Below are 27,159 nucleotides of genomic sequence, written 5' to 3' on the forward strand. Positions count from 1 at the left end.
TTGTAATTGCTGCCAAAGGTGCATCAACAAAGTTTTGAATACTGATGTACAGGTGATTTTTAGGTTTTTTATTTTTAATAAATTTGCAACAATTTCAAAAACTCTTTTTTCACATTGTCATTATGGGGTATTGTGTGAAGAATGTTGAGGAAATAAGTTAATTTAATCCATTTTGGAATAAGGCTGTAACATAAACTAATGTGGAAAAAGTGAAGCGCTATGAATACTTTCCGGATGCACTGTATATCAATGTGATCTAAGTAAAAATGCTAAAACATTCCAATAGAATCAGATATTGAGGTTATTTGTTTTTATTACAAGTACCAGAAATACATACAATAGAAAACTCTGACAAAGGGAAGACATCCAGCAGATAGGAAATGAATGAACTAAAGAGACGCTAACAGTCAAAAAGACCATATGTGAGACAAAATAAATAATTTGTATAAAGTTTAATTTCAAAAATAGATTTTTAAATACTTTACCTGAATACCTTATATTACTTGAGGATATCACAAAGCACATTTCTTTAATTAGTTGAACAGATAAGACAAATGACAATCTAATGAGGATAGAGACTGGATTATGGAGAACAAACATAAGGCACAGATGAAGTTTGGTCTCTTGCAGGAAAGCGCAAGACAAGAGGTCACTTTGTAATCTGTTCAGTTTTACAGTTTAATTGTATTGTACATCATTTTTGGATGTTAAATACTTTTCTAGCTCATGTATAAACAGATAAATTACTTATAAGCAGGGTGCAAATTACAGGGGTGTTTGGGGGGGGGGGTGACCCTCTTAATAACCTGCTTGATCCCCCTGAAGCACATTAAAACAAAATGTATAAGGGTTCAGGCTTTTAAAACTGAGAAATAGTTCGCTCTGATCTGTATTTTAAATAATAATAATAATTAAAATAATAGATCATATGAATACACATGGCGGCTCAGTAAGTAGTGCTGTCACAGCAAGAAGGTCGCTGGTTTGAACCTCGGCTGGGTCAGTTGGCATGTTTCTGTGTGGAGTTTGCATGTTGCAGGTTTCCTCCGGATGCTCTGGTTTCCCTCACAGTACAAAGACATGTCGTACAGGTGAATTGGGTAGGCTAAATTGCCCGTAGTGTATGAGTGTGAATGAGTGTGTATGGATGTTTCCTAGAGATGGGTTGCAGCTGGAAGGCCATCCGCTGCGTAAAAACATATGCTGCATAAGTTGGTGGTTCATTCTGCTGTGGTGACCCCAGATTAATAAAAGTACTAAGCCGAAAATGAATTAATATTTACACATTTGACCACCCCTACAATGGTTCATACCACTGTGAATGCATAATCGTGCCAATCAGTCTATGCAGGAAAATATTCAATAAACAGTCTGAAACTGCAGATGTGGACCAGCGATAAGTGTTCAAAAGACTGTTTTCTCATAAATCAGTTTCTACATACAGAAGATATAGTAAAGTCAAAATAGATCCTTAGTTTATATAATTCATCCTACAGTAACTACTATAACAGCTAATCAGTGTATACTGTTGGGCAGAATACACTAAATATCCCTCAAAACACTGAAAACTTAAAATACGTTTTTATTTATAAATTAGATGTGATTTAAATAAATACATACATTTGATTCAGCTTGTTTTACACAAACTAACATTAGCCTTACTGAAAAATAGACCCCCACCAATCACCTGTATAATTTGCACCCTGCTTATAAGTACAATGTTTCTCCCTAAATGACTGTAAACCACTTGAGTAAGTGTGCATGTTTTGCTAATCTCTTTATGAATATTTCATGTTTTGAGGTTTGGGTGAACAGACTTTTAAAAAATCTCTTCGATTTGATAAAAAAACATCATCATTTGTGTTTTAAACCAATGACCTGAAGGTGTGTAAATGAAATTAAACTAACCCAGCGGGCACCTTGATGTCAAAACAACATAAAAAAACACATTAATAAATGTCAAAAATGCAAACTAGTTTAATGAAAATTTACTACCTAGGTGTCAAAACGACATCAAATTGATATCTAACTAATTTAATTGACCGGACAGTCCTGTCTGATTCGTGATGTTTTCTGATGCCAATAAATGTCAATTTGACATCACAGTGAACTCTCAGAAATGAAAAAACAAAATCTGTCACTAGGGCGGTACATTTTCAAGAGGTACATATTAATACATAAAAAGTACAAATGTGTACCTTATAGTACCTTAAGTAGACAAACTTTTCAGCCCGCGACCCTTAAAATAACAATGACTCGAGACCCCCAATTATCCTCTGTCGTGGTTATAAATATAGAAACCTTACATGCAAAAATAGGCCCAAGTCTATTCTTTGTTTAATTTTTAAGAATGTATATGAGTGCTGTAAATGTGCCAGAAAGTTTAACCCGGTGCCATAAAATCAAACAAGACACTTTTTGTGTCTTTAATATAATGTAATCACACCAAGGGTCACAATAAAAAATAAAATTAAAAAAAATAAAAAACGAAAGGCTGTAACTAAAAACGACTATTTTTATCTTCAGTCGGTTATATGGATAAAATATGGTCATTTTTTTATAATTATTTGAGGTTTTTTTTACCTTTATTTGGAAAGGACAGATAAGGTTGCAGACAGGAAAGTATTGGGAGCAGAGAGAGGGGTAGGGTCGGCAAAGGACCTCGAGCCGGGAATCGAACGCGGGTCGCTGTGAGCACCATGGTGCTAAATGTCGGTGCACTCAACCACTAGGCTATTGGTGCAAACAAAATATGGTAATTCTAATGATATATTAAAATACCTTTCTTTTCAGAAATCATTAAGTAATCACCCATTGTAGGTGTAAAAAAAAAAGCTGTAAAGTACAAAGATGTACCTTTTAAAAATGGTACAGCCCCAGCGATGGGTTTTGTACCTTTATTTCTGAGAGTGTAGTTTACATGTAGTGTAAAATTGGAAGCTTTCAGATGAATGAAACGTTTCTTATAATAGTTTTTCTGTCATTATTTTTATAGTCAAAGGGGCATCAATGTGTGGATGTTTTTTGACATCATGCTTGATGTTAATTTAATGTCTTTTTGATATCTAGGTAGTCAACTGCAGTGTTGCCAACTATTTTGAATGAAAAGGTGCTAAGCTCTGTCTGAGAAGTCGCTAAATGTCACTAGATTTCTTTATATGTCAATTTGCATATTACTGACGTCATCACGTCCAACCATTTCTGTTTGTTTAACAGCCTATGGTTAATAAAAAGGTATTTATATTTGCACTATGCTTTATGTATGTATGTATGTCAATTTAATTAAATGTACTGTTGTTTGAATATTAGGGATGTCCAGATACAATCACATGATCGGAAATCAAGCCAGATCATGCAGTTTCAGACTCGATCGGAATCGGTTATCTCCTGATCAGGACTCGAATATATATATAAAGCAGAAATCGCGAGTATATCTGCGGTCTGCATGGATGTATTATAAAGATGATGACGACAACATTGCCATTGATATGTATTGTGAGATGTGTAAACTTGACATTGTAAGAGGTGGAAAGGAAAATGCTTCATTTAACACAACAAACCTGATAAGACACCTTCAAACAAATGTAGAACCTCAATTTAAAAAGCCGTCTCGCCACTATTTCACAGAGAAAGCTCTGCCAGCTCTTTATAAGAGTTTAGACAAACTACTTGTCCTGTTATAAGATGTACCCCATGTTTCGTTCACCATAGACATATTGAGTTCAACCATAGCTCCCATGTCTTTACTAAGCCTTACCGCACAATGGATTGACTCCATCCTGGAACTGTTTCTTCATTCTTCTTTAATTTTTTTATGTATATTAGAAGTATCGGATCGGGTTTTGGTATCGGTAGATACTCAAAATCTAATGACTCGGACTCAAGGTCAAAAAAACTTAATCGGGACATCCCTAATCAGTATAGATGTTTAGTGAATTTGCAGAAATCTCTGTACCGAAACTCACAAAAATATGACTGTGATTGTGAACAAGAAAAGAATAAATGTTCAAATTAAATTCTTCATTCATTTTCTTGTCGGCTTAGTCCCTTTATTAATCCGGGGTCACCACAGCAGAATGAACCGCCAACTTATCCAGCAAGTTTTTAAGCAGCGGATGCCTTCCAGCGGCAACCCAATCCCTGGGAAACATTCACACACACACTCATACACTATGGACAATTTAGCCTACCCAATTCACCTGTACTGCATGTCTTTGGTGATTGTGGGGGAAACCGGATCACCCGGAGGAAACCCACGCGAATGCAGGGAGAACATGCAAACTCTACACAGAAACGCCAACTGAGCCGAGGCTCGAACCAGCGACCTTCTTGCTGTGAGGCAAAGGCACTACCTACCGCGCCACTGCTTCGCCCCTGTCAAATTAAATTGTTAAATTTAAAACAAAGGAGAAGCAGATCAGTGAGAACGGTACAGTATGGACACTTAAGAGTCAATAAAAATGTCTAGTAACACCAAAAAAAGTCACTTTTTTTAATTTGCCGCTAGGGGGGTCTAAAATTATCGCTAAATATAGCGACAAAGTCACTAAGTTGGCAACACTGTTCAACTGACATCAAATTAATTTCCATTTTTGACATTTTTAATGTGTTTTTGATGTCGTTTTGACATCAAGGTGACCTTTTACATCACAAACCCTGAGCTTGTGATCATGTCTTTTGACAACTATCTCCACCAATCCCTGCGTTTCATTTCAATCCATCATCTCTCTGTTGCCTCTAAGGCCAAAGGGTGGAAGAGTTCTGATTCTAGCAGTAGTTTTCCCAAACCTATCAGGACCTGAGAGTACCAGTGTAAGCCATTCTTAAGGACCTGATCTGGTCCGGTCCAGCTATACAGCAAGCGTAGAGGTGCAAAAGCCCAATGAGCAAGTCTTTGCCTGTTCACCGCAGCATAACAAGAGGTGAGCACATCGTTCACCACTACAGTCCCATGAGCAGTAAGTGGAGCGTATAACCCCTGGTCCTCCCGAACCCCAACATGAGTGATCTGTGAAAAACGCTTCCTGAGTTTACCCAGCAGCAAACACTGACCCACTTGAGCATCGCTGGCAAATATCGTCCGGACTGCTCCTGGTTTGGGTTCCCCCCTGTTGGAGCAGTTTCCAACCCTGATAAACAGTAAATGAGCCGCTGTTAAAGACACGCTGGCCCCATCCTCAGTGCGGATCACATAGAAGTGCTTCTGGGTAATGGGGCGACGGTCCAAAAAGGTGAGGACTTCACTATAGATGAGGTCTCCTGTCCCGTCGCTTCCCTCAGAGGCCAGAACCAAGTCTCCTGCCCGCAAATCACGGATTTGTCGATGGGAACCATCCTTCATGGTCACCAGAGCCCTTCCAGGAAAACAGCCGCCTGTTTTTGCTGCTATTGAATGCTCTACGGAAGGAATGGAGGAGAGGAATGGAGAGAAAAGGGAAAGCATTTAGATGTAGAACGGATTCAGTGCCCTGGCCCTGTTTCTAATCTCCACTTTTGACTGATATACCTCTGGCCTTTCCACCCTTCGTTCATTGCTTGGTCCTATGGGGTTTTCCTCAAGACTGGTTCAGGTGGTAAATAGGATCCTCAAAGTGGAACTTTTACTTCCTCTTCATTGGGGTTTGAGCGCCTCCTAGTGGACTGATTCTGACTTTGACTGGCACTGCCAGCAGTCTTTCCTCTTTGGACTATAGGATTTTGTACAAATTACAGTATATACATAACAATATACAGTATTATATGCTTCTTCTGATCATGTCAGGGACAGCTGATTTGCATAACGATCTGGGCAGAAGAAAAACAGGAGAAAGAGGGGGAAAAGAAAGGGAAATTTGGGAAAACAGAGAAAGAGATCATGAATATTAAAGCCTTTATTATGAAATTCAATATATGCAAATAAAACCAATATTGGCCATGTTTATATGTAGTTTGTAGACTTTGTTTTGCTAAAGCAGAGTGGATTTAAACAAAGTAGATGATTATTCTTATCTTAATTATTAGCAGAAGTATTAATTCATGAATTAATTAATATTAATAAACAAGCATGCAGATGTATTAGTTTCTAAAGTGCAAGGGCTCTAATTATCCCAAGTCTTTGGCATTGTGTGGTCCTGCTAATGGCTAAAACACAATATTTTATTAATGATGTTTTTGCCATAATTAAATCGGTATTCTACATTATAAGTAATAGAAATTTACATTTTACAATCTGCTTTCCCACTGTTTTGTCCCCATCCTGGTTCATTTTTAGCATTACAACATATTAAATAGCATGTTATCGATGCTAAAAGCTAAATGCTACATGAAGCCTGTGTAGTCTTGAATGAAAATAAGGATCAGGGTAAAGCATAGCAGGAAAGTAAGAAAGGTGAAAGTAGATGTTAGAAATGGTGAATAGAGTGTGTATTTGTTATACGGCCCAGTGCTGCAAGCCTGTGCTGTTTAAATCTAATCTTTTGACGCAAATAAATTATATTTGGTACCATAAGATGAATCGTCCAAGGCTCTATTTATTAGAAAGCCCATAATAATCAATAGTGTGTGCTGAACCAGGAACCTGACGTGATTCCTTGTGTCTCCATAGACATGCACTCAAAGCTTGGCTTCATCTTCTCACATTACATGACTGTGAGAAGCTTTGTTAGTTATGGTTAGCTTAAAATGATTTAAAATTAGCATATTTTTTTGTTTTATATAGTTAATAAGTGTGAATTGATTTGAGGAAAATGAATCAATATATTTCATTTTTTTATTCTTCAAAGTAATTTTAGTAAATCTGGCTTTAAAACTGTTCTATAATGAAAAAAAAACAGTATATAATCTGAAATGCAAATGACGCTGGACCACAAAATTAGTCTTAAATCTGAATAAATATGCTTTCCATTGATGTAGGGGACTGTTTGACTCAATTATTTGTATATCTGGAATGTGAGGGATCTAAAAATGATGTATAAATTGCCTGTAAAGTTAATTCCTTAGCAATGCATATTACTAACCAAAAAATAAGCTTAAAGATTTACAAAAGGTATTCATGGAACATTAACTTTACTCATCATTTTATTGATTTATGGCATTAAAGAGAGATTTATTTTGACCAGACAATGTATTTTTGATTATTTCCAGAAATATATATGTGCAATATAAGGTTGGTTATGTCCTCCAGGGTCACAAATGCCTTAGCAATCCTTTCATTATCTGAAGTCATGTTTTCATAAAAATAAATCATCCTAAACAGTGCCATAAGCAACACCCACTTTTCTCAATGCAATAAACCCAAAATCAACCTAAAAATTAAAACTGAAAATTTTTGAGAAAATTTGACAGCAATTGATTTTAAAGATAAACAAAGACAAAGTGAAAAGTCTGAGATAAAAATGAAAAGTTATAGCATACCATAGAAATTAAATTTAAATGATTAATTAAATTGTTTCCAAGTCAAAATCATAAATTTGAAGGTCATAATTATGAATTTAACTTATAAATGCTAAGTCAAAATTGTGACGAAATTAATATTAGGACTTAAAAAAAAAAAAAAAAAAAAAAAATATATATATATATATATATATATATATATATATATATATATATATATATATATATATATATATATATAATATATATATATATATATATTATATATATATATATATATATATATATGTGTGTGTGTGTGTGTGTGTATGTATATATATATATATATATATATATATATATATATATATATATATATATATATATATATATATATATATATATATACTATGTAATTATACTATATAATTATTATCTGCATCATATCCATATTAGTATAGATACTTCTTTATGGCAGCAATGAAAGATGCAGGAGACGTTTATTAATAAACAGAACATCAAAGAAGATTTTCAGCCTAAACCTTTGTATTTGAAGATTCAGAAAATGCCAGTCAAAGCTATTGGCAAAAATGTTCAGAAATAATGTGCAGTTTCTTGAATAGATAATTGTTTTGCTTTGCCTCAGTGCATCTTTAGTAACGTATTTTTTTCATTCTCACAATGCTGGTAGCTGCTGTCTAATATTGTATGAATCACCAAAGACAAGTTGGTAGCTTAAAATCTAAAAATCTGATCTAAAATTTTACCAAACCAAAAAGTTGATTTACCTACATACCTACATTTATGGTCAGAGTAGACAACAGGTTTTAATTTCATTTTTAATGACCTATACCTACAGTTGAAGTCAAAATTATTAGCCCTCCTGAATTATTAACCCCCTGTATATTATTTCCCCCAATTTGTATTTAAAGGAAATAAGTTTTTTTTTCTACACATTTCTACACATAATAGTTTTAATAGATCATTTCTATTAACTGATTTATTTTGCCTTTGCCCTGATTACAGTACAATATATTTGACTAAATATTTTTCAAGATACTAGTATTCAACTTAAAGTGACATTTAAAGGCATAACTAGGTTAATTAGGCAAGTCACAGTAATTAGGCACGTCATTGTATATCAATGGTTGAAGTGGCTAATAATTTTGACCATAAAATGTTTTTTTTTATTATTAAAAACTGCTTTTTTTCCAAGCCAAAATAAAACAAATAAGAATTTCTCCAGAAGAAAAAATATTATAGAAAATATTAAAGAAAATTTCCTTGCTCTGTTAAACATCATTTGGGAAATACATTTTTTTTTTAACTATTTAGAATTATTTAGATTATTTAGTTCCTCCCTGTTTTGCTCAGAAAAATATCTGATAACTGTGTATGCTCATTTATAAGGACTAGTTTGCGTCCTCTCACCTGATTTGACACTGCAGTGTACGTGGCCTTTGGATTCGTAATAGACCCAGTCGAAGCCTGCTTCCACCGCAAGACGAGCCAGCATGGCGTACTTGTTGCGATCGCGGTCCGAGGTTGTGATGTCCACCGCTCTGCCCTCATAATGCAGAGATTCTTCAGAGTGATGTCCGTCCTCATCCCAGCCCTCCGTCACACGCAGACGCACACCGGGCCACAGGTTCATCACCGAGATGGCCAGAGAGTTCAGCTTATCCTTGCAGCGCTGCCAAAAGCAACAAATGACAAACACAATCAGATATTATTATTGTTAAATGCACTGTAAAAAATGCTGGGTTCCACAATATACCTTCATGTTGTCCAAACACAGTTAATCGATTTTACAAACTTACATGTGGATTGAACATAAAAAAATCAACCCAGGCTCATTTTGAATCCCTATATATATTTCTGGTGAGTACCGAATATGTCCAGGAGCTACTTTTTTGTTTTCGCAAAACTACCAGAGGCCGCTTTGTATGCTTTTTAAGATCTCAAATTTCTCCCGCGAGTGGCATCCACACCTGCTCTTCCACCAGAGGCCGCTGTTGACTGACTGAATTATTAGAGAGGTCATTGATTCCCCAACCACCCCCTTCCCTAAATCCTACCTATAGTGCTTTCAAAAGCACAGTGTAAAAAGGCTGTAGCTTATAAGCACAATTCTAACCTCTGTCTCTAGTCCTTTATGACGAGGCGCCCGCACACACCAGAACACGTTACCAGAGCCAATCAGCATCCAGGATCTTTGACTACGCAATCTTCCCCTCCCAAACAGATTTTCAGTTTCTAATGTAGCGGGACATGGCTGTGACGTTGCGATGCTGTGATGTGTGTGCGTTAATCCATAATAAGTGTGACAGTACCCCATAATTCATATTTTAACACTTCTATATATCTATATATTCACATATTGTGTGTATTAGAGTTCCACTTAATGTTTATCAGCCTGTGTTATCTTCCTATTTGAAGTGTCACCAAATCCTTTGTTGTAAACAATCTGCTAGGCGCATGCGCCATTATAGCCTTTGTGAGTGAGGCGCTGTACAATCTGGGCTCTGTTAACAAGGTATCAAGTTACATACATGCATGATGAAGTATATTGAACTAGCAGCTTGTCACATTTTGCCCACAATCATTTGCACATTATTTTATTATCAAGTTTAATGTTTCATGCTGTGTAATTGGCTATATTTTACTATTGTAATTAGTTTGATTATCATTATGTATATTCATATTCATTTCATTGTGTTTTTATTATAGAAAAACCACAACACAAGTGTCAACAATCCAGTCAGTTGAGTGGTGACAATAAATAGGCTGTTCACACAAATGTTCATCTTCGCCTCATCTCTAATTGGACAGTCTTTGGTGGGTCAGCAATCAGAACTAGCAACTAAAAATTCTATGGTGCAGAGCTACTAAAAGCCAACCATTTTTTTCACACAGATTGACCTGCTCAACCATTTCCCTAAACCCAACCGATAGTGTTTTCAAAAGCACAAATTGACCCGAACACCCACTTCCCTAAACCCAACCGATAGTGTTTTCAAAAGCACAGATTGACCCGAACACCCACTTCCCTAAACCCAACCGATAGTGTTTTCAAAAGCACAGATTGACCTGAACACCCACTTCCCTAAACCCAACCGATAGTGTTTTCTAAAACAATCCAGAAAAAGCCCTCGCGGCTGCCGGTTTTTTAACACATTTTCAGATTTTACCACATTCTCATCCTCTAATTCACTTGTTTTTTTCTTACCTGCTTTTCTGGAACCGTTCTTTACCAGAATCGAACCCTTTCAAGTTCGATTCTGTCATGGAAAGGAGCAGGATAAAAGATAAGCGCAGTCACATTTTGATCCTATTGGTCTCACGCAATCCCATGAAAGTGCCCCTCAAATTATTGTAAGCGCCCCTTCAGTTCTCGATCGCCAACACCCAGACATCCCTAACACCCAAACATCCCTATCCCCCTACCCCTACCCCCAACCCACTCTTCAGTTTGAGATCACCACCCCGGGTCTTCACTTTGAGCACATTAAAGGATCTCTACATGGCCCTGCCAAGTGTCAAGCTTGAACTCTGGAACCCAGTGACATGCGAAACTCATTGCACAAGCTTGCATTTCCAGTATGCTGCATGCGCATAGGTATGAATGGAAGCCTATGGGGTGAAAAGTGCAGTGTGACCACAGTTTTAAACTGTGAAGCCTGGTTTGTTCTTCTGTGATCGGCTTGACCCACGGTGCACGCCTTGCACGAATACGCGTTGCCATGCATTTATACTTCTGTGCTCTGTTTCTGTTGCTCTGCAATAACACTTTTAAAACGCTAGCTGGCAGAAGGTGTTTATGTTCCTCTGTGTCGAGTTTCTTCACTGGTGTTTTGTTTTTTATGAATGCTTCCTCAATGTACAAGTGGCTCAAACTCGCTCATTTTGAGGCAGGAACCGGTGGACATACAACAACTTTGACCATGAGGTAAACACAAAACAAAACCTTTCATCTGGACCTTCACGGGACTCAACACTTGTAAACATTCGCTCCATTGAATGAGTGCTGTCGCCCTCACAGCAAGAAGGTAGCTGGTTCGAGCCTTTGCTGGTTGAGTTGGCGTTTCTGTGTGGAGTTTGCATGTTCTCCCTGCAATCGCATGGGTTTCCTCCAGGTGCTCCGGTTTCCCCCACAGTTCAAAGACATGCGGTACAGGTGAATTGGGTAGGTTCAATTGTCCATGGTGTATAAGTTTGTGAATGAGTGTGTGTGTGGATGTTTCCCAGAGATGGGTTGCAGCTGGAAGGGCATCCACTGCGTAAAACTTGCTGGATATGTTGGCGGTTCATTCCGCTGTAATGACCCTGGATTAATAAAGGAACTAAGCCGGAAAATAAAATAAATGAATGAATGAATGAATGAATATCTTCAAATGGGCGGCACAGTGGCTAGCACTGTTGCCTCACAGCAAGAAGGTCGCTGGTTCGAGTCCAGGCTAGGTCAGTTGGCGTTTATGTGTGGAGTTTGCATGTTCTCCCTGTGTTCATGTGGGTTTCCTCCAGGTGCTCTGGTTTCCTCCACAGTCAAAAGACATCCACTATAGGTGAACTGAATAAATTAAATTGTCCGTATTGTATGTGTGTGTGTGTGTGTGTGTGTGTGTGAATAAGTGTGTCTGAGTGTTTCTCAATACTGGTTTGCAGATGGAAGGGTATCTGCTGCGTAAAAAAAAAAAGGTTGGAATAGTTGGTGGTTCATTCCATAGTGGCAACCTCTAAAAATAGAGACTAAGCCTAAGGAACATGAATGAATGAATATCTTATAATCTTGAATAATCTTGTTTATCAATATTTTAATCTTGAATAAAATATTAACAAAAGGCATAAAAATGTAGGCCACAATGTAAGTGTGACAGAATTTAAACCCAACTGAACTCTGAAACCCAAGTTAACAATTAAACAAACAGAAGGAGTTTGCTTTGCGTGCCTGACTATGAAACTATCCTCCACTTTGTGAATTTCCTTCAAGAAGCATGGATTTTGTTGAGTTCGTGCGAAAAAGCCAGTGGCGGGCAGTTGCTAGGTGAGAAACGCAGTGAGCAATGGCAAATATAATCCCGGCGGGCATTTGTAGAAGTGACGCATTTGTGGTTAGCACAAACACTCGGAGCCCATGGCCTGATAAATCCCCGTCTCAACCAGAGGCCACGAGACATGCAAGGTCACTGGATAACCACCAACTAAGTGGTCACAAATTGCTTACTGAGTGACGGCAGAGATTCTTTGATGTCGCTGTTTTAAGTCCTCACTACATAGCCGTGCCATCAAACCGTCTATTTCTGTCCTCAGAATTGGAGACCCACCTTTCCACTCAATAGCTACTTTATAAAGCTCTGCGGATGATCTGTTTGAGTTCTGAGCTCAGTGATTTGTTGTTATGATCTGCATTTCAGAGCTGTGCTTCATCTGTATGGATTTCATGTTAACTCACGGTGCATTAGCTAATGTTAAAGGTGCTGTATGTATGCTCTTGACTCTTCTGAAGCATGAAAATATCATAATATGCTTGCAGATATTTAAGAAACATGCTAAGTGAATATTCTTGATTATTTGAAAAGCAATGCTGGTCAGATATTCTGCTTTGAAAATGTCTGTTACGTGCCGGGACATGTGTCTTTGTTTCAACACAATCTCACGGCAATTCGTAACTTTTTTATTTAGTGGCTAATTCTTATGAATTCGTAGGATCTAATTCATACATTTTAGTATGATTTGCTCACCCCCCAATGACTGTTGGGTTTAGGGGTGGGGTTAGGTGCCACGCCTCCTTTTTAAAATCGTACCATTTCGTACGACTGAACTCAAATTAGCCACTAAACTGGCAAAATGTAATATACTTACGTTTTCTCGAGAGATCGGGCTGCTTAGTTTTGGTTTATTAACCAGACCACTCCCAGTTTTGCCAATTATATTTCAGCACCCTGGGTTGCCTTGATGGAAAACTGCGTGTTTCATTCAGTCAGGAAGACTCCCAAAGTGTGTTCGCGATCGAAATGCGACCTCCGGTGGACCGTAGCAGACTCCGAAGTGAGAAGCAGATTCAGAGTTCCACGTGAGGCTGGTTATTAATTAGCAAATAAATTTAAATCATATGAACATAAACATTAGGTGAGCAGGTTATATTGTAACCCCGTATCCTAATAACATACCACGTGAGGAGTTACGCAGTGATTAAAAATTTGTGCTGTTTGCACCAGACGAAACGTGACAGAAATTTAAATACAGCCATTCAGAAGCACAGAATAGTGCACTCACTGCACTCCAACAACGTGATAAGGTTTATAATCTAAATAAAACATATTAAACCTCTTAAACATTATTAAATGTAGATGCCGAGTCACTGATATGTTCTAAAGTTCAGTTTCAAACTGTTTATTTTATTTTCAAGATCTGAGCTGAACTATCTGCTGCTGCTTTCAGTATTATGGCAATAATTGTCATGTAAAATGGCCTTCAAACTCACACTATTAGCATTTAACACTGAATAAAGCACATGAGGTGTACTTGAGGTGTTCATTGTCAGTTTATCCTGTTGTTCAGCTGCAAGAAATAGAAGTCATTTCTAAAATACTGTGAAAATTTAAGGTCTTGGTTAATTCAAAAACTCCTTTTAATATGGAAAATATTCTTTCTATTGCATGCCGTTGCTTTTATTCAGAACTTAAATCAGCCTTTAGACTCAATAGTAAAGCACACTTCTGTTGATGGTGTTAAACTGGCAACCTGCGCTCGCGTGTTTTAAACCATGCATGCAATACCTAGTTTCACCACTGTGTGTCAAACTTACATACTGCACCTTTAACAAGCAGAAATTTGGATGTTTATAATGCATTAGTAAATGTTGAATTATGATTATTAAATTCTTCACACAATGTTAATAATTAGTAAATGTCAGTAAATACGTTAGTATGAAAACGTAATGAAACATTTATGTAGAGTGTGATCTAAAAATTGGCTATACTAGATACTAAACATTCATAATTCGAAGCTGCTTGGAATTATCGAAGCTACTTTTTACTGTCAAATATCAACAAATATTTGAAATATCCTGAAATAATTGGTGTATTTTAAGACAAACAACTAAAACTACACTCTAAAAAACAAAATTCTAGGTTGTTTTAAAAATAATTGGTTCAAATATGACAACAGTCTGTTGTTGTTGTTGTTTTTCTTAAATATATATATATGTTTTTAACCCTACAGTTTAGTTTGTCCATATTTGGTTTGACCCAAAACCACAAGCTCTTATTTCAGAGCCGTGCTGCATCTGTATGGATTTCGGACCATCATATAGTCCAGGGCCGGTATATGGAACAGGGAAAGGAGATTCAAAAGTGTGTTTGGTTTTTCTGTTGAGTCTCTGAGTGTCGCTGAAACCCAAACATGTACAGAAGCGAATGCTTAGACTACAGGCAAAACATCAACAATGATAATGCACTCTCCCACACTTCAATATGCATGCCTGGATGTAATGAGTTACAGAGTAACCGGTTACTGTAATTAAATGACTTAATTCACCACTGAAAAGGTAAAGTAAGGGAATACGGTTCATTTTTATTACAGCTATTTATAATGTAGTGTGTGAATGGGAGAGTGTGGGGGTGTTTCCCAGCACTAGGGGTTGTGTTGTGAGTTCTGGGTTGCGGCTGGATTGAGTAATTGGTGGTTCATTCCACTGTGGCGAGCCCTGGGAGTAGGGAATAAGCTGAAGAAAAGTTAGTGAGCGTGTGTCTTTGTGTGTTTGTTTACAGATCTTTTTACAGTGTGTGTTGTGTAGCAGAGGCCAGCTAGTAAGGCCATGGTCTTTAGCCTCCTTGGCTGAACAACCAACTCCCATGCAAAAAGTCGCCGGATCGATCCCAGCTCGGAACGGGTTGGGGGCAGTAGGACCGGTAGGGTTACATTGGCGCTGTGACCCTGATGGGAGTGAGGTTTAGTGGAATGAGTGTAGCAGAGGTCAGCTAGTAAAGTGCTGTGCAGGTAAACTTCACTTCTGTGCATCTGACGACAGATGCTAGAGGCCATGATCTTTAGCCTCCTTGCTAGAGCAACCGACTCCCATGCGGAAAGTTGCCCGTTAAATCAAAGCTTCAGGCACGTGCACACATAGGGCTCAACCTGTTCAGTGCACATGCCCTTTTTAGTCTTGGATAGAAAGTGCCCTTCCAAAAGGATCTGAAGTGCCCCAGCGACACCCAACCACCAACTTTAAACTTTAAATCTTTCAAGTTTTTAGACGTTCTAATGTCTTTTGAGTCAAGCAATTCAATTCCCAATTGCGTAATTAAACTACTTTTCTGACATATTAATTAGACAAGTAATTTAAATACAGATTTGTTGATGTAATCAGTAATTATTAAATACCTTTTTAAAGTGAACCAACACTGCTTGTATGCAGAACCATGTAAAAATATATGTGCAACATGCAAGATTTGGTTTCTTCTAGAGATCCCATTGAAATTGTGTGTTTTTCTCAGATTTTTAAAAGCATTTCCAAATCTAAAGTCTTATGGCTACACATGAAACTAAATGTTTCATTTAAAAGCCTCTGCTATGCAGCGCTGCAGAAAACAAAAGCATTTTGCGTTTCTGATTTCATCGTCCTGACGTAAACCTGCTTTTTGCAATATTTATTTTTTAAATGTTTTATTCTAAGACAAAAATATTTTCCCCCCATGTCTTAAAAAAGGCAGTTGCTCATTACATGGAACAGAAATAGCTGGAAGCCTATTGGTGTTAAAGACTTTTTATTCTTCAGAATTCTTAAAAGTTGTGTTTGTGAAAGTTATCTCGATAGAGAAAGTGTGTACGTTGGTAACAGAACTTTGGAAAATAACATAAAAATCTAATATTTTTGAAAAAGGAATCAGACATGTCGTTTTCATGTCAACACAAAAGATCTCATATATGTAATTTGACGTATCAATTTCGTTTTATCATATACGGATGAAGACAAATAACAGAATTGACATAAAATAGTAAACGTAGCTAGTTTTGACGGAATTAGAGGGTTGTTTGCCATCTTTAGTCAACTAAACACAAATAAACCTTAGCAAACAGCCTCATAAACAAGAATAGAATTACTTAAACTCAGGCTTATTCTGAAAACGCACCGCTATATATTTCTGGAGAGCGCCAAATACATCCCATTCATCTTCTTGCAGTTTTTGTTTTTGCGAATCCACCAGAGGCCGCTGTACATGCTTTTTGACATCTTAAATTTCTCTTAAATTTCTCTTGCGAGTGTCATTCATGCCTGCCATTCTCACATAGATCAAACCTAACAAGTAGGTTTATTTGATGCATTTGTGGTGGAGTTTATTCAAGCCTTTCTGAAACGATGAATCACACACAAATGCCGTACACACACACACACACACACACACACATATATATATATATATATATATATATATATATATATATATATATATATATATATATATATATATATATATATATATATATATATATATATACATATATATATATATGTGTTTATTTATTTATTTATTTTATCATTTTTTTATTTACTGACACCATGCGGCTGTGGCCATCATAGTGGTTTAGAATTAGATATTGATTTTACTATCTTTATTAAACATGCTTTAAAAACATTTTAAACTTAAAAAAAATCACAGAGAGTTGAACAGATATTTTAATCCCAGTTTATTTGTGGACATGTGTATAGATGTTATTATGGAAACATGGCACCTGTCAATCAATTTGGTGGGCAGGGAAAAACCACACTCCTACCTCACATTTCAGTGGGCCTCAAATCACTGGGTTTTGGGTACCATTTTAATATCAGGAAATAAAAAAAAGACTTATTGTGTTTATATCACTCCCAATATGACAGTGGAAACACTATACATGCACACAGTTCTGTCCAAACAGCTTATAAAAGTAGATATTTATCATGGGTGCCCTTCTTTTAAATTTGGAACAACTCAGCATTATTTAGCGTATGAATAGCCAGTTATTTGTGAAAAAGTTTGTAGAATTTATATACAGATTCAACTTTTGTTTCATGGCACATGCCAAGATTTTTGGAAATATCGTATTACATGGAACAGAACAGCATGGACTTTTTTTAAAATATCTCCTTTGAAAATTCAGATATTTTTATTTCTGAGATTTTGTGAGACAGAAACAATTATGGACATATTATGCTCACTCTACATGAAAAATCTAAAGTTTTTCCCATTTCCCCAAATTAATACGCTTCTGGATCTTGAAGTTTTTTAGTGAATCTCAAAGAGCCTGACTGATAAACTCTTAAACTGCAGAAGCGGTTTACAGTGACCTGCAGAAGGAAACAGTAGTTTATGGTTAACTAGAAATATGTGCGTTTGGCCTCACTTCAGAAATGCCAATCTGAATGGACAAAAAGGGGTTTTCAGATGTAAGAATACAATATTTATGAAGGCATTTTCCTAGAGCGCGTCTCCGGATTGGACGATAAGAATAGCGTCTCGGCCAGCTGTAATAGATGCCTATTCACATAGCGGTGTGGATTTCAGCTTTTTTCGTTGTGGTTGCAAAAGTGAACTGGACTTCATAAATCAGCCCGTGAACTCTGTTAGTTTTGCTTTCAAAGCGGAGATCGACGGGTTTTTCAGGAGGAGAGCCTTCACACTGACCGCGGGCTACACAAACATTCACCGGCGGCGCGGGGCCCTGAACACTCGAGCCTGTATGAGGGAAAATCAAAAATAAGGTGGAGAAAAATATGTGTGTAATTAAGGCTTAAACGTATGTGAAGCCGACGACTATTTTTACACACGTACGCTACGAAAACAAACACAAAAAGTAGCAGAATAAAAAGGAAAAACAGACCCGAGGTTGTCTCCAACGGTCGCCCTCATAAATCGCGGGAAGGTCAGGTAAACGAGCGCGGAGAGGTGACAGGTAAAGACGGGGTGAAATCTACGAGTTCCCACATGGCTTTATGGACATTAACGTGCTGGCATTCAGAGGAAAGGAGCTGATATAAATACCTGAAGGTGAGGGGGACATTGGAGTCAAATAAATTCCACTCGGGACCACATCAACGTCGTAAAAAATATCTGAGAGTCAGAAAAGGGGGGTGTGTGCCGTTAATCACAAGCGGTCGTGTTGAAGCATACGGGTAAACATTAAAACAGTCACAGGTCATGCTCAATCTACAAGGGCAGTTTAATGTTTTCTTTTCCAATCGCGCTTAAAACAGCAGCGGCACTGTTTTAATTAAACGTTTCAGGTTTCCTTTCCCGTCGTTTTATTGACAGTCACCCCTTTTGCGTTCATTCATTCACATAAATTGAGCAAGAGCCCCGTGGGAGAAAGTTCAAATATGCGGTTATAAAATAACCTGACGACTACCGTGTCTTTAATTTGACGAAACCTGCCCCCATATTCTCTGTTCTGCAGACTGAAAGAGCTGAAACCTTGAATGAACTCAAGGATTTTCACTAAAACAACAATAACCGTGGTCCTCATACACCGGTGTCCGTTTTTCATCTATGAGACAGTAGTAAAAGAAAAGTGACCTGAACAAAGGGTCCTGGAAAAGGCCATTCAGCAAAGTCCACAGTGATTGAGCCATAAACTCAATATACTACTAACAATAAACCACGTTATTCCAGATGGTCTGTCTCTGTTATAAGTCAAGTCACTTTTGATGAAAGTCTAAATGAGCAGAATTTCCGAAAACTAAATGAACACATCTATTAAAGTGGCACAAATAAAATAGGCACTGTACTTCATATCGAATAAATAGTGCAGTATATGTTAAAAATCTAACATTAATGTTGTCATTCTGTGTTCACAGCAGTTCTCTTGGCTGATCTGGTCAGGCCCTAAAAAGGTTTAGCTCTAGTTTACTTAGCATTAACCTAAATATACCTATACAGAACAACCAAAACAGTGATGTGTTCTGAGCTAAATTTGTTTGTTGTATGTGTGTGATGTACTTTTAACATATGAATGTGGAATCAAACATATGTCAAAGATGCCAAAATGATAAAATATGTTTCATGTAAAAAGAAGAGATAAGAAGAGATAAGTTTAGGTAATAGCAGATGATGTATGTGGCAATGGAGTGGGAAAATAATAAGCTTGTGCTTCATCCCACTCCATTTTCGAACCATGTTGAAATGTGTTCTTTTTGTTTATGATATTTTATGTATGATATTTTTGCTCAAAAATAAATCAAATCAAATCAAATTGTGTAAAGGTGTAAAAGCAGCAGCAGGAAATATGAGCGTTTGGCTTCATTTCAAAAATGCCAATCTGAACGAACTAAAAGGGGTTTTCAGATGTAAGAACAGATTATTTATGAAGGCATTTTCCCAGAGCGCCATAAACCATGAAGTCAATATACTAACAATAAACCATTATTACAGATCTGTCACTGTTATGTCAAGTCACTTTGGATGAAAGTCAACAATAACCAGAATTTCAGAAAATAACATGAACACATCTATAAAGTGACACAAATAAAATAGGCATTTTATATTGAATAAATAGTGCAAATATGTTAAAAATCTAACATAGCTGTCGTCATTTTGTGGTCACATTAGCAGTTTTCTTTGCTAATCTGGTCAGAGCTCAAAAATTTTAGCTCTAGTTTACTTAGCTTTCACCTAAAGATACCTATACAGAACAACCAAAACAGTGATGTTGCTGGGCTAAATTTGTTTGTTGTATGTGTGTGATGTACTTTTAACATATGAATGTGGAATCAAACATATGTCAAAAATGCCAAAAGGATAAAATATGTTTTTATGTAAAAAGAAGAGATAAGTAAAAGAAGAAATAAGTTTACTGTAGCTAATAGACGAATGATGTATGTGGAAATGGAGTGGGAAAATAATAAACTTGTGCTTAATCCCACTTCATTTTTGAATTATGTAGAAATGTTTTTTTTTATGATATTTTATGTATGATATTTTTGCTCAAAAATAAATAAATTAAATCAAATCAAATTGTGTAAAGGTGTAAAAGCAGAAGCAGGAAATATGAGCGTTTGGCTTCATTTCAAAAATGCCAATCTGAATGAACTAAAAGGGGTTTTCTGATGTAAGAACAGATTATTTATGAAGGCATTTTCCCAGATCGCCATAAACCATGAAGTCAATATACTAACAATAAACCATTATTCCAGATCTGTCACTGTTATGTCAAGTCACTTTGGATGAAAGTCAAAAATGACCAGAATTTCAGAAAATAAAATGAACACATCTATAAAGTGTCACAAATAAAATAGGCACTGTACTTTATATTGAATAAATAGTGCAATATATGTTAAAAATCTAACATAGCGTAATTCTGAAAAATTTGACACTATCTAGCAACCCTTCCTCTTACACTTTAAAATAAAAATAAAAAATAAATAAGCATGTATATATGTATGTGTATATGTATGCAAGTATATAGCTAATTTATTTTCCCTGCCTCTGGCATAGTTATGAATGGAGAGTGTTTTTTTATTTTTTTTTATTATTATTTTTAATATATATTTTGTTTTCTACTGTTATACCCTTTGAGTATTTGTATTCATTTATTCTCTGTACTGTTGTTGTTGTTGTTGTTGTTTTGTTTTTGTTTTATTCCTTAATGCATGAATATGTAATTATATTGTTTTATTCAGAGAGAAAGAAAACGTGAGCAAAATTGTATTCTACCACCACATTGGAGCAGTTGATGTATAATGATTCTGTGTATCTGATGCTGTGGCTCTCTGACTAACATATTTCAATAAAAAACAAAGTTAAACTAAAAATCTAACATAGCTGTCGTCATTTTGTGGTCACATTAGCAGTTTTCTTTGCTAATCTGGTCAGAGCTCAAAAATTTTAGCTCTAGTTTACTTAGCTTTCACCTAAAGATACCTATACAGAACAACCAAAACAGTGATGTGTGCTGGGCTAAATTTGTTTGTTGTATGTGTGTGATGTACTTTTAACATATGAATGTGGAATCAAACATATGTCAAAGATGCCAATATTATAAAATATGTTTTTATGCAAAAAGAAGAGATAAGTAAAAGAAGAGATAAGTTTAGGTAATAGCAGATGATGTATGTGGAAATGGAGTGGGAAAATAATAAGCTTGTGCTTCATCCCACTCCATTTTCGAATCATGTTGAAATGTGTTCTTTTTGTTTATGATATTTTATGTATGATATTTTTGCTCAAAAATAAATCAAATCAAATCAAATTGTGTAAAGGTGGAAGCAGCAGGAAATATGAGCGTTTGGCTTCATTTCAAAAATGCCAATCTAAAAGGACTAAAAGGGGTTTTCTGATGTAAGAACAGATTATTTATGAAGGCATTTTCCCAGATCGCCATAAACCATGAAGTCAATATACTAACAATAAACCATTATTACAGATCTGTCACTGTTATGTCAAGTCACTTTGGATGAAAGTCAAAAATGACCAGAATTTCAGAAAATAACATGAACACATCTATAAAGTGGCACAAATAAAATAGGCACTGTACTTTATATTGAATAAATAGTGCAATATATGTTCAAAATCTAACATAGCGTAATTCTGAAAAATTTGACACTATCTAGCAACCCTTCCTCTTACACTTTAAAATAAAAATGAAAAATAAATAAGCATGTATATATGTATGTGTATATGTATGCAAGTATATAGCTAACTTATTTTCCCTGCCCCTGGCATAGTTATGAATGGAGAGTGTTTTTTTATTTTTTTATTATTATTTTTAATATATATTTTATTTTCTACTGTTATACCCTTTGAGTATTTGTATTCATTTATTCTCTGTACTGTTGTTGTTGTTGTTGTTGTTGTTGTTGTTGTTGTTTTGTTTTTGTTTTATTCCTTAATGCATGAATATGTAATTATATTGTTTTATTCAGAGAGAAAGAAAACGTGAGCAAAATTGTATTCTACCACCACATTGGAGCAGTTGATGTGTAATGATTCTGTGTATCTGATGCTGTGGCTCTCTGACTAACATATTTAAATAAAAAACAGAGTTAAACTAAAAATCTAACATAGCTGTCGTCATTTTGTGGTCACATTAGCAGTTTTCTTTGCTAATCTGGTCAGAGCTCAAAAATTTTAGCTCTAGTTTACTTAGCTTTCACCTAAAGATACCTATACAGAACAACCAAAACAGTGATGTGTGCTGGGCTAAATTTGTTTGTTGTATGTGTGTGATGTACTTTTAACAACATATGAAGTATTGCGTGAAGGTGTAAAAGCAGCCGCAGGAAATATGAGCATTTGGCATCATTTCAAAAATGCCAATCTGAACGGACTAAAAGGGGTTTTCTGATGTAAGAACAGATTATTTATGAAGGCATTTTCCCAGATCGCCATAAACCATAAAGTAAATATTCTAACAATAAACCACTATTTCAAATCTGTCACTGTTATGTCAAGTCACTTTGGATGAAAGTCAAAAACGACCAGAATTTCAGAAAATAACATGAACACATCTATAAAGTGGCACAAATAAAATGGGCACTGCACTGTTAAATTGAATAATAGCATTACAAATAGTGCAGTATATGTTAAATATCATAACATAGAACTGTCACTGATACATGAACTGTCGTCATTCTGTGTTCATATTGGCTGTTCAGTTGTCTTAGATAATCTGGTCAGGCCCAAAAAAAAGTTTAGCCCTAGCTTACTTAGCATTCACCTCTAGAGACTTCAGAATAACCAAAACAGTGTTGTGTGCTGGGCTAAATTTGTTTGCTGTATGTGCGTAATTATGTGTGATGGTACTTTTATAAACATACAAGCTTACAGTTGCGTAAAGGTGTAAAAGCAGCAGCAGGAAATATGTACAAACAAAGATCTGCAGCAAAGAGATGCATTTCTGACACATCTATTGAACTGTAATGAGTAGAGCAATTCCAGCGTTATGGATGTGACATTTTCAGTAAAAACTCAAGACATAAGTTCACAGGGAAAGTCATTGTTAACCTTATTTTGAAACTTTTGTTTATATTGTCCAAAACAACTGATCACAGAGTTTTGGGATAAAAAAATATCAGTCTATAAAGATGTGTTGTACTTCAAATGAAGTAAATAAACATGCGGTATGGATGTGCCCAAAAAAGTAGGCGAGTTTACAGGTATACAGCATTCTTTGTAGTAATTAAACTGCACAACCCAAAGAAATAATGCTAATCAAAAAGATGAGAGTTGTCTCTGTATAGAACAAATTTGACTGATTTTATTTTATTTGACATTTTAGCATTTATGAGGAAAAAGTGCCGTTATTGATGTGACGCCTCTCTGTTATGGATGTGAACGTTGTGAAATTGCCACTTGTGTGACTTTGGTAAATCAAATAGAATAGTTTGAAAACATTGAGAGACATTCTTGAGTATTTCTGAAGTACTGTAAAATACTTGCTTACACAAATAAACTTAGAAACGAGTTTCGAATTTTGGTAAAAACTTTTTTTTTTCATGGCATGGTTGACATTTGCTTGCAATTGCTCATTAACATTATGGCTATGAAGAATAAAAATGTCTCTTATTATCTTCTGGAATCCTGTTTTTGTTTTATTTTGATGTCTGGACAGTGTTGCATGCACATTTCTGTCATGAAACATTAAGATTTGAGTATATTGGACTATTTGTTCGATGCACAATAGAGATAAAATGGTAAAAAGATAAAAATAAAAAAAACATTCAAACAAACTCTGGTGCATGCTCTGTTATTGCGGTTTATTCATATAAGCGAAGACTGAACACTAAATAAGAAGTCTCACACTTACTGTTGTGCAGTTTGATTAAAATAATGTGACCAGAGACATCTAAATGGACCAGAAACAGCATATGATGTCAAAACGCGACCATTATACTACAAAATGATGAAGCACACTTATGAGTAAACACACGTAATGTTGTTTAGTTTAATACTGCCGTTGCAAATGCATCTTGAAGCAGATCTTCCTTCACCAGTGTGATAAAGAGAGCTCTTGACACTGTTTTGACTCCGTCACACATTTAAAAGCTACTCATGAACTCCCAGTGATAAAATCATATCAACATACGCATGCAATGGGCAAATTACACTGTAAAACGTAAGGTGCTTCAAATACCCTGTTGAGTACTCAAAGAACTTCAGAATGTATTTAAAGTGCCTCTGAGCTCTATCTCTCAAAAAGCAGTTCCTCAAGGAACCACGGACAGTCTTTGCAGAACTTGCTGTACCCTTTTGCAGTGATTAGGATCCTACAAGTACTTTTTGTCAATACTGAGGTTCTGGAGTCACTGTTTCTTTATACTAAGACTTTAAAGCACTTTGAATGTTATTAGAGGAACTTAAGTTCCAAAAAAGTTACTGTAAGATCTGTAAACTTATATAATGGTTCCTGCAGAGAGGGTAGGGGGGTGGACAATTGTAGCGACCAGAAAATGAGATGCATGTTCATTTGCTTAGTTATTTGTGCTTTTTGAATGATTTGAAATGTAATGTGTGTTTTTCTTTTTTGTGTGTGACTCACTGTGAACACAAAATAATATCATTGATTAGAGTCTAATTGGTAACTTGTTAGGAGACTGACTGGGAAATTGTGAAAAAATATGAAAATGTAAAAGTAATTTTAAAGGTTAAAATACAAATGGGCCACAGAAAAGAGACAAAAACATGCACAGGCATGTACAATTATGAAAATGATAATTATTATAGGGGACTAATTCAATTTTCTGTCACTTAATCTCATTAGACTCTTAAATTTTGACATTCAAAACAATTATAATTACAACAACAACTGCTGCAATAATTATAATAAGTTATTGTTATTAGACCTGGTCATTCTTAATAAGAGGGTTCCTCCAGAAACCCTTGAAGTTCCTCAGAGAACTGCCCCTTTTGAAATGGTGCCTAGAGGTTCTTTAGAGGGTTCCGCCGGTGTGGCAATGTGAAGAACCCAAAAAAGTGCCTCCAGGAACCTTTCAAGCTCAGCAAAAAGCTTTGTTTTGGACATAAAAGCTTTTTATTTTCCTGTCTATAGAAAATGAAACAAGACTATTAACAAGTGTAAGAAAAACTCTTCTCAAGTAAATCACATTAACAGAAATCCCTGCAGTTTATTTGAATTATATTACTTTCACTTTGAATGGAAGTCTATCCATTAAACTTAATTTTAAAGGGTAGTTCACCCATGAAATGAAGATTTACTCACTATTTACTATCCCTCAAGTGGTTCCAAACCTTTGTGAGTTTATTTCTTGATCTGAACACAAAAGAAGACAGATTGAAGAAAGCAGAAAACTGGTAATCATTGATCCCATAGTAGGAAAAACAAATATATGGAAATAATTGGTCACCAGAATATCTTCTTTTGTGTTCAACGGAGAAAAGAAACTCAAACAGGTTTGGAGCAAGTGAAGTGTGAGTAAATGATGACAGAATTTTCAGTTTCTATCACTTTAAGCAGCACTACACTGAATTAATGTGCAGCACATTCAAGCAATGTAAATTACACAGCAGCAGTGATTGTAAAAATGAGTAATTAGTAATAAAATCTTTAAAAATATAGGCTCAAACCTGGCAGCACTATATCATGACATTGATAAAGACACTTAAAGGCATAACTTTAAAATAAAAAATGTAACTGTTGTCATATTTTAGAATGAGATCAGTTCAGTTTTGCAACAGTTCGTCAGTCACTTAAATTGTAAAGACTTTACTAAAGAAACAATCTTTAATGTGCACAGAAGAAAGAAAACCACACCGTGTGGATTAGAATTATCATTTCACTGCAAGTGTATATAAAGCATTTTGTAATAAAACCCCATCGAAGTAATAAATAAAAATATTTTGGCCGACTTTGTCTGTTGCTCGTGCGTATGCCTCACCTGTGTCATCATGCGGTCCGCACCTGTGTTCTCCTCATCCTTGAAGATGATGTCCGGGTTGTAGTTTGGCGTCAGCTCTTTAAAGCGCTCGGAGCTGCGGGTGACCTTCCCCTCATATCTCCCGCTCGCCCCCAGCGTTTTCTCGGCTACGTTCGGACTAAACTGCTTATAGGCGAGAGGCGTGAGTTTCCGCGGAGTCCGTCTCTTGCCGTAACCTCTGCCCGGTCCACAGCCGTCGTACGCCGGCGAGAAAGCCAAGATGAAGCCGGTGAGGAGCGCCGCTGCCGTGGAGAGTCTCATGCCAACCGGTGCCAGCGGGCACTCCGAAAGATGGAGTGTCAAAGACGGTGAAGATAACGATTAAGCGACCCTCCTCCCCCCAATCTCAGCTTCAGACCCCGTGCAAGATCACCGGAGGGGGAGGAGGACCAGTTTATTAGGGCACCTGGCTCTCGCCATCCCTTTGCGCAAGGAAAGACACCCCGACAGACCCAGGACTCGGTCGATGGTGACTTCGCTTGCCAGACCGTCGGTCCTCCTCTCAGGTCTGTAAAAGTCGCTTTCTCTCAGTCAAAGCGGAGACAGGGGGAATAAATAGAGAAGTTCCGTTTATCTTGGCACGCGCGCTGAGAGTCGCCTGCAGGCGGATCCTGGTTGCGCAGAGCCGCGGTCAGAGTGCGCGTCCCCGCAGCGGTTTCTGGCTCCCGGCTCGGCTGTTTGACATGTGCACTGTGGAAATGGAAGTGACCCGAGCTCAGATGCTACTGAAGCAGCCGCACCCTGGCAGTCCTGCCCTCTGTCTGTCTCTGCCCTCCTCTCCACCCCTTCAGGCGGACGCGCTTTATCAGCCCTGCTCTTCTCCCCCAGTGCCGCAACCGCGCGGCGGCTGCCAAGACGCGGACAAACAGGAGGCGCATTACAGGTCTGCTCTCTCGGACCCT

General features: G+C 36.6%; 1 protein-coding gene across 6 annotated transcripts; it reads right to left on the minus strand.

Annotated features, from left to right (window-relative positions):
* Positions 1-295: 295 nt before the first annotated feature.
* Positions 296-27,159, minus strand: ihhb (Indian hedgehog signaling molecule b). Of its 6 annotated transcripts, none has more exons than XR_015492479.1 (4): positions 26,219-27,159; positions 8,782-9,043; positions 4,488-5,397; positions 296-990 (listed from the first exon to the last, which is right to left on the minus strand). XR_015492479.1 is itself a non-coding variant. In XM_087254988.1 (3 exons), the coding sequence occupies exons 2-3, from the start codon at positions 9,002-9,004 to the stop codon at positions 4,721-4,723; spliced, it is 900 nt and encodes a 299-aa protein (XP_087111114.1). In that variant the 5' UTR covers positions 9,005-9,043; positions 18,372-18,538; the 3' UTR covers positions 4,358-4,720.

This window comes from Danio rerio, chromosome 6, assembly GCF_052040795.2.
Source record: "Danio rerio strain M-AB ecotype USA chromosome 6, GRCz13ab, whole genome shotgun sequence".
Classification (NCBI taxonomy): Eukaryota; Metazoa; Chordata; class Actinopteri; order Cypriniformes; family Danionidae; genus Danio; species Danio rerio.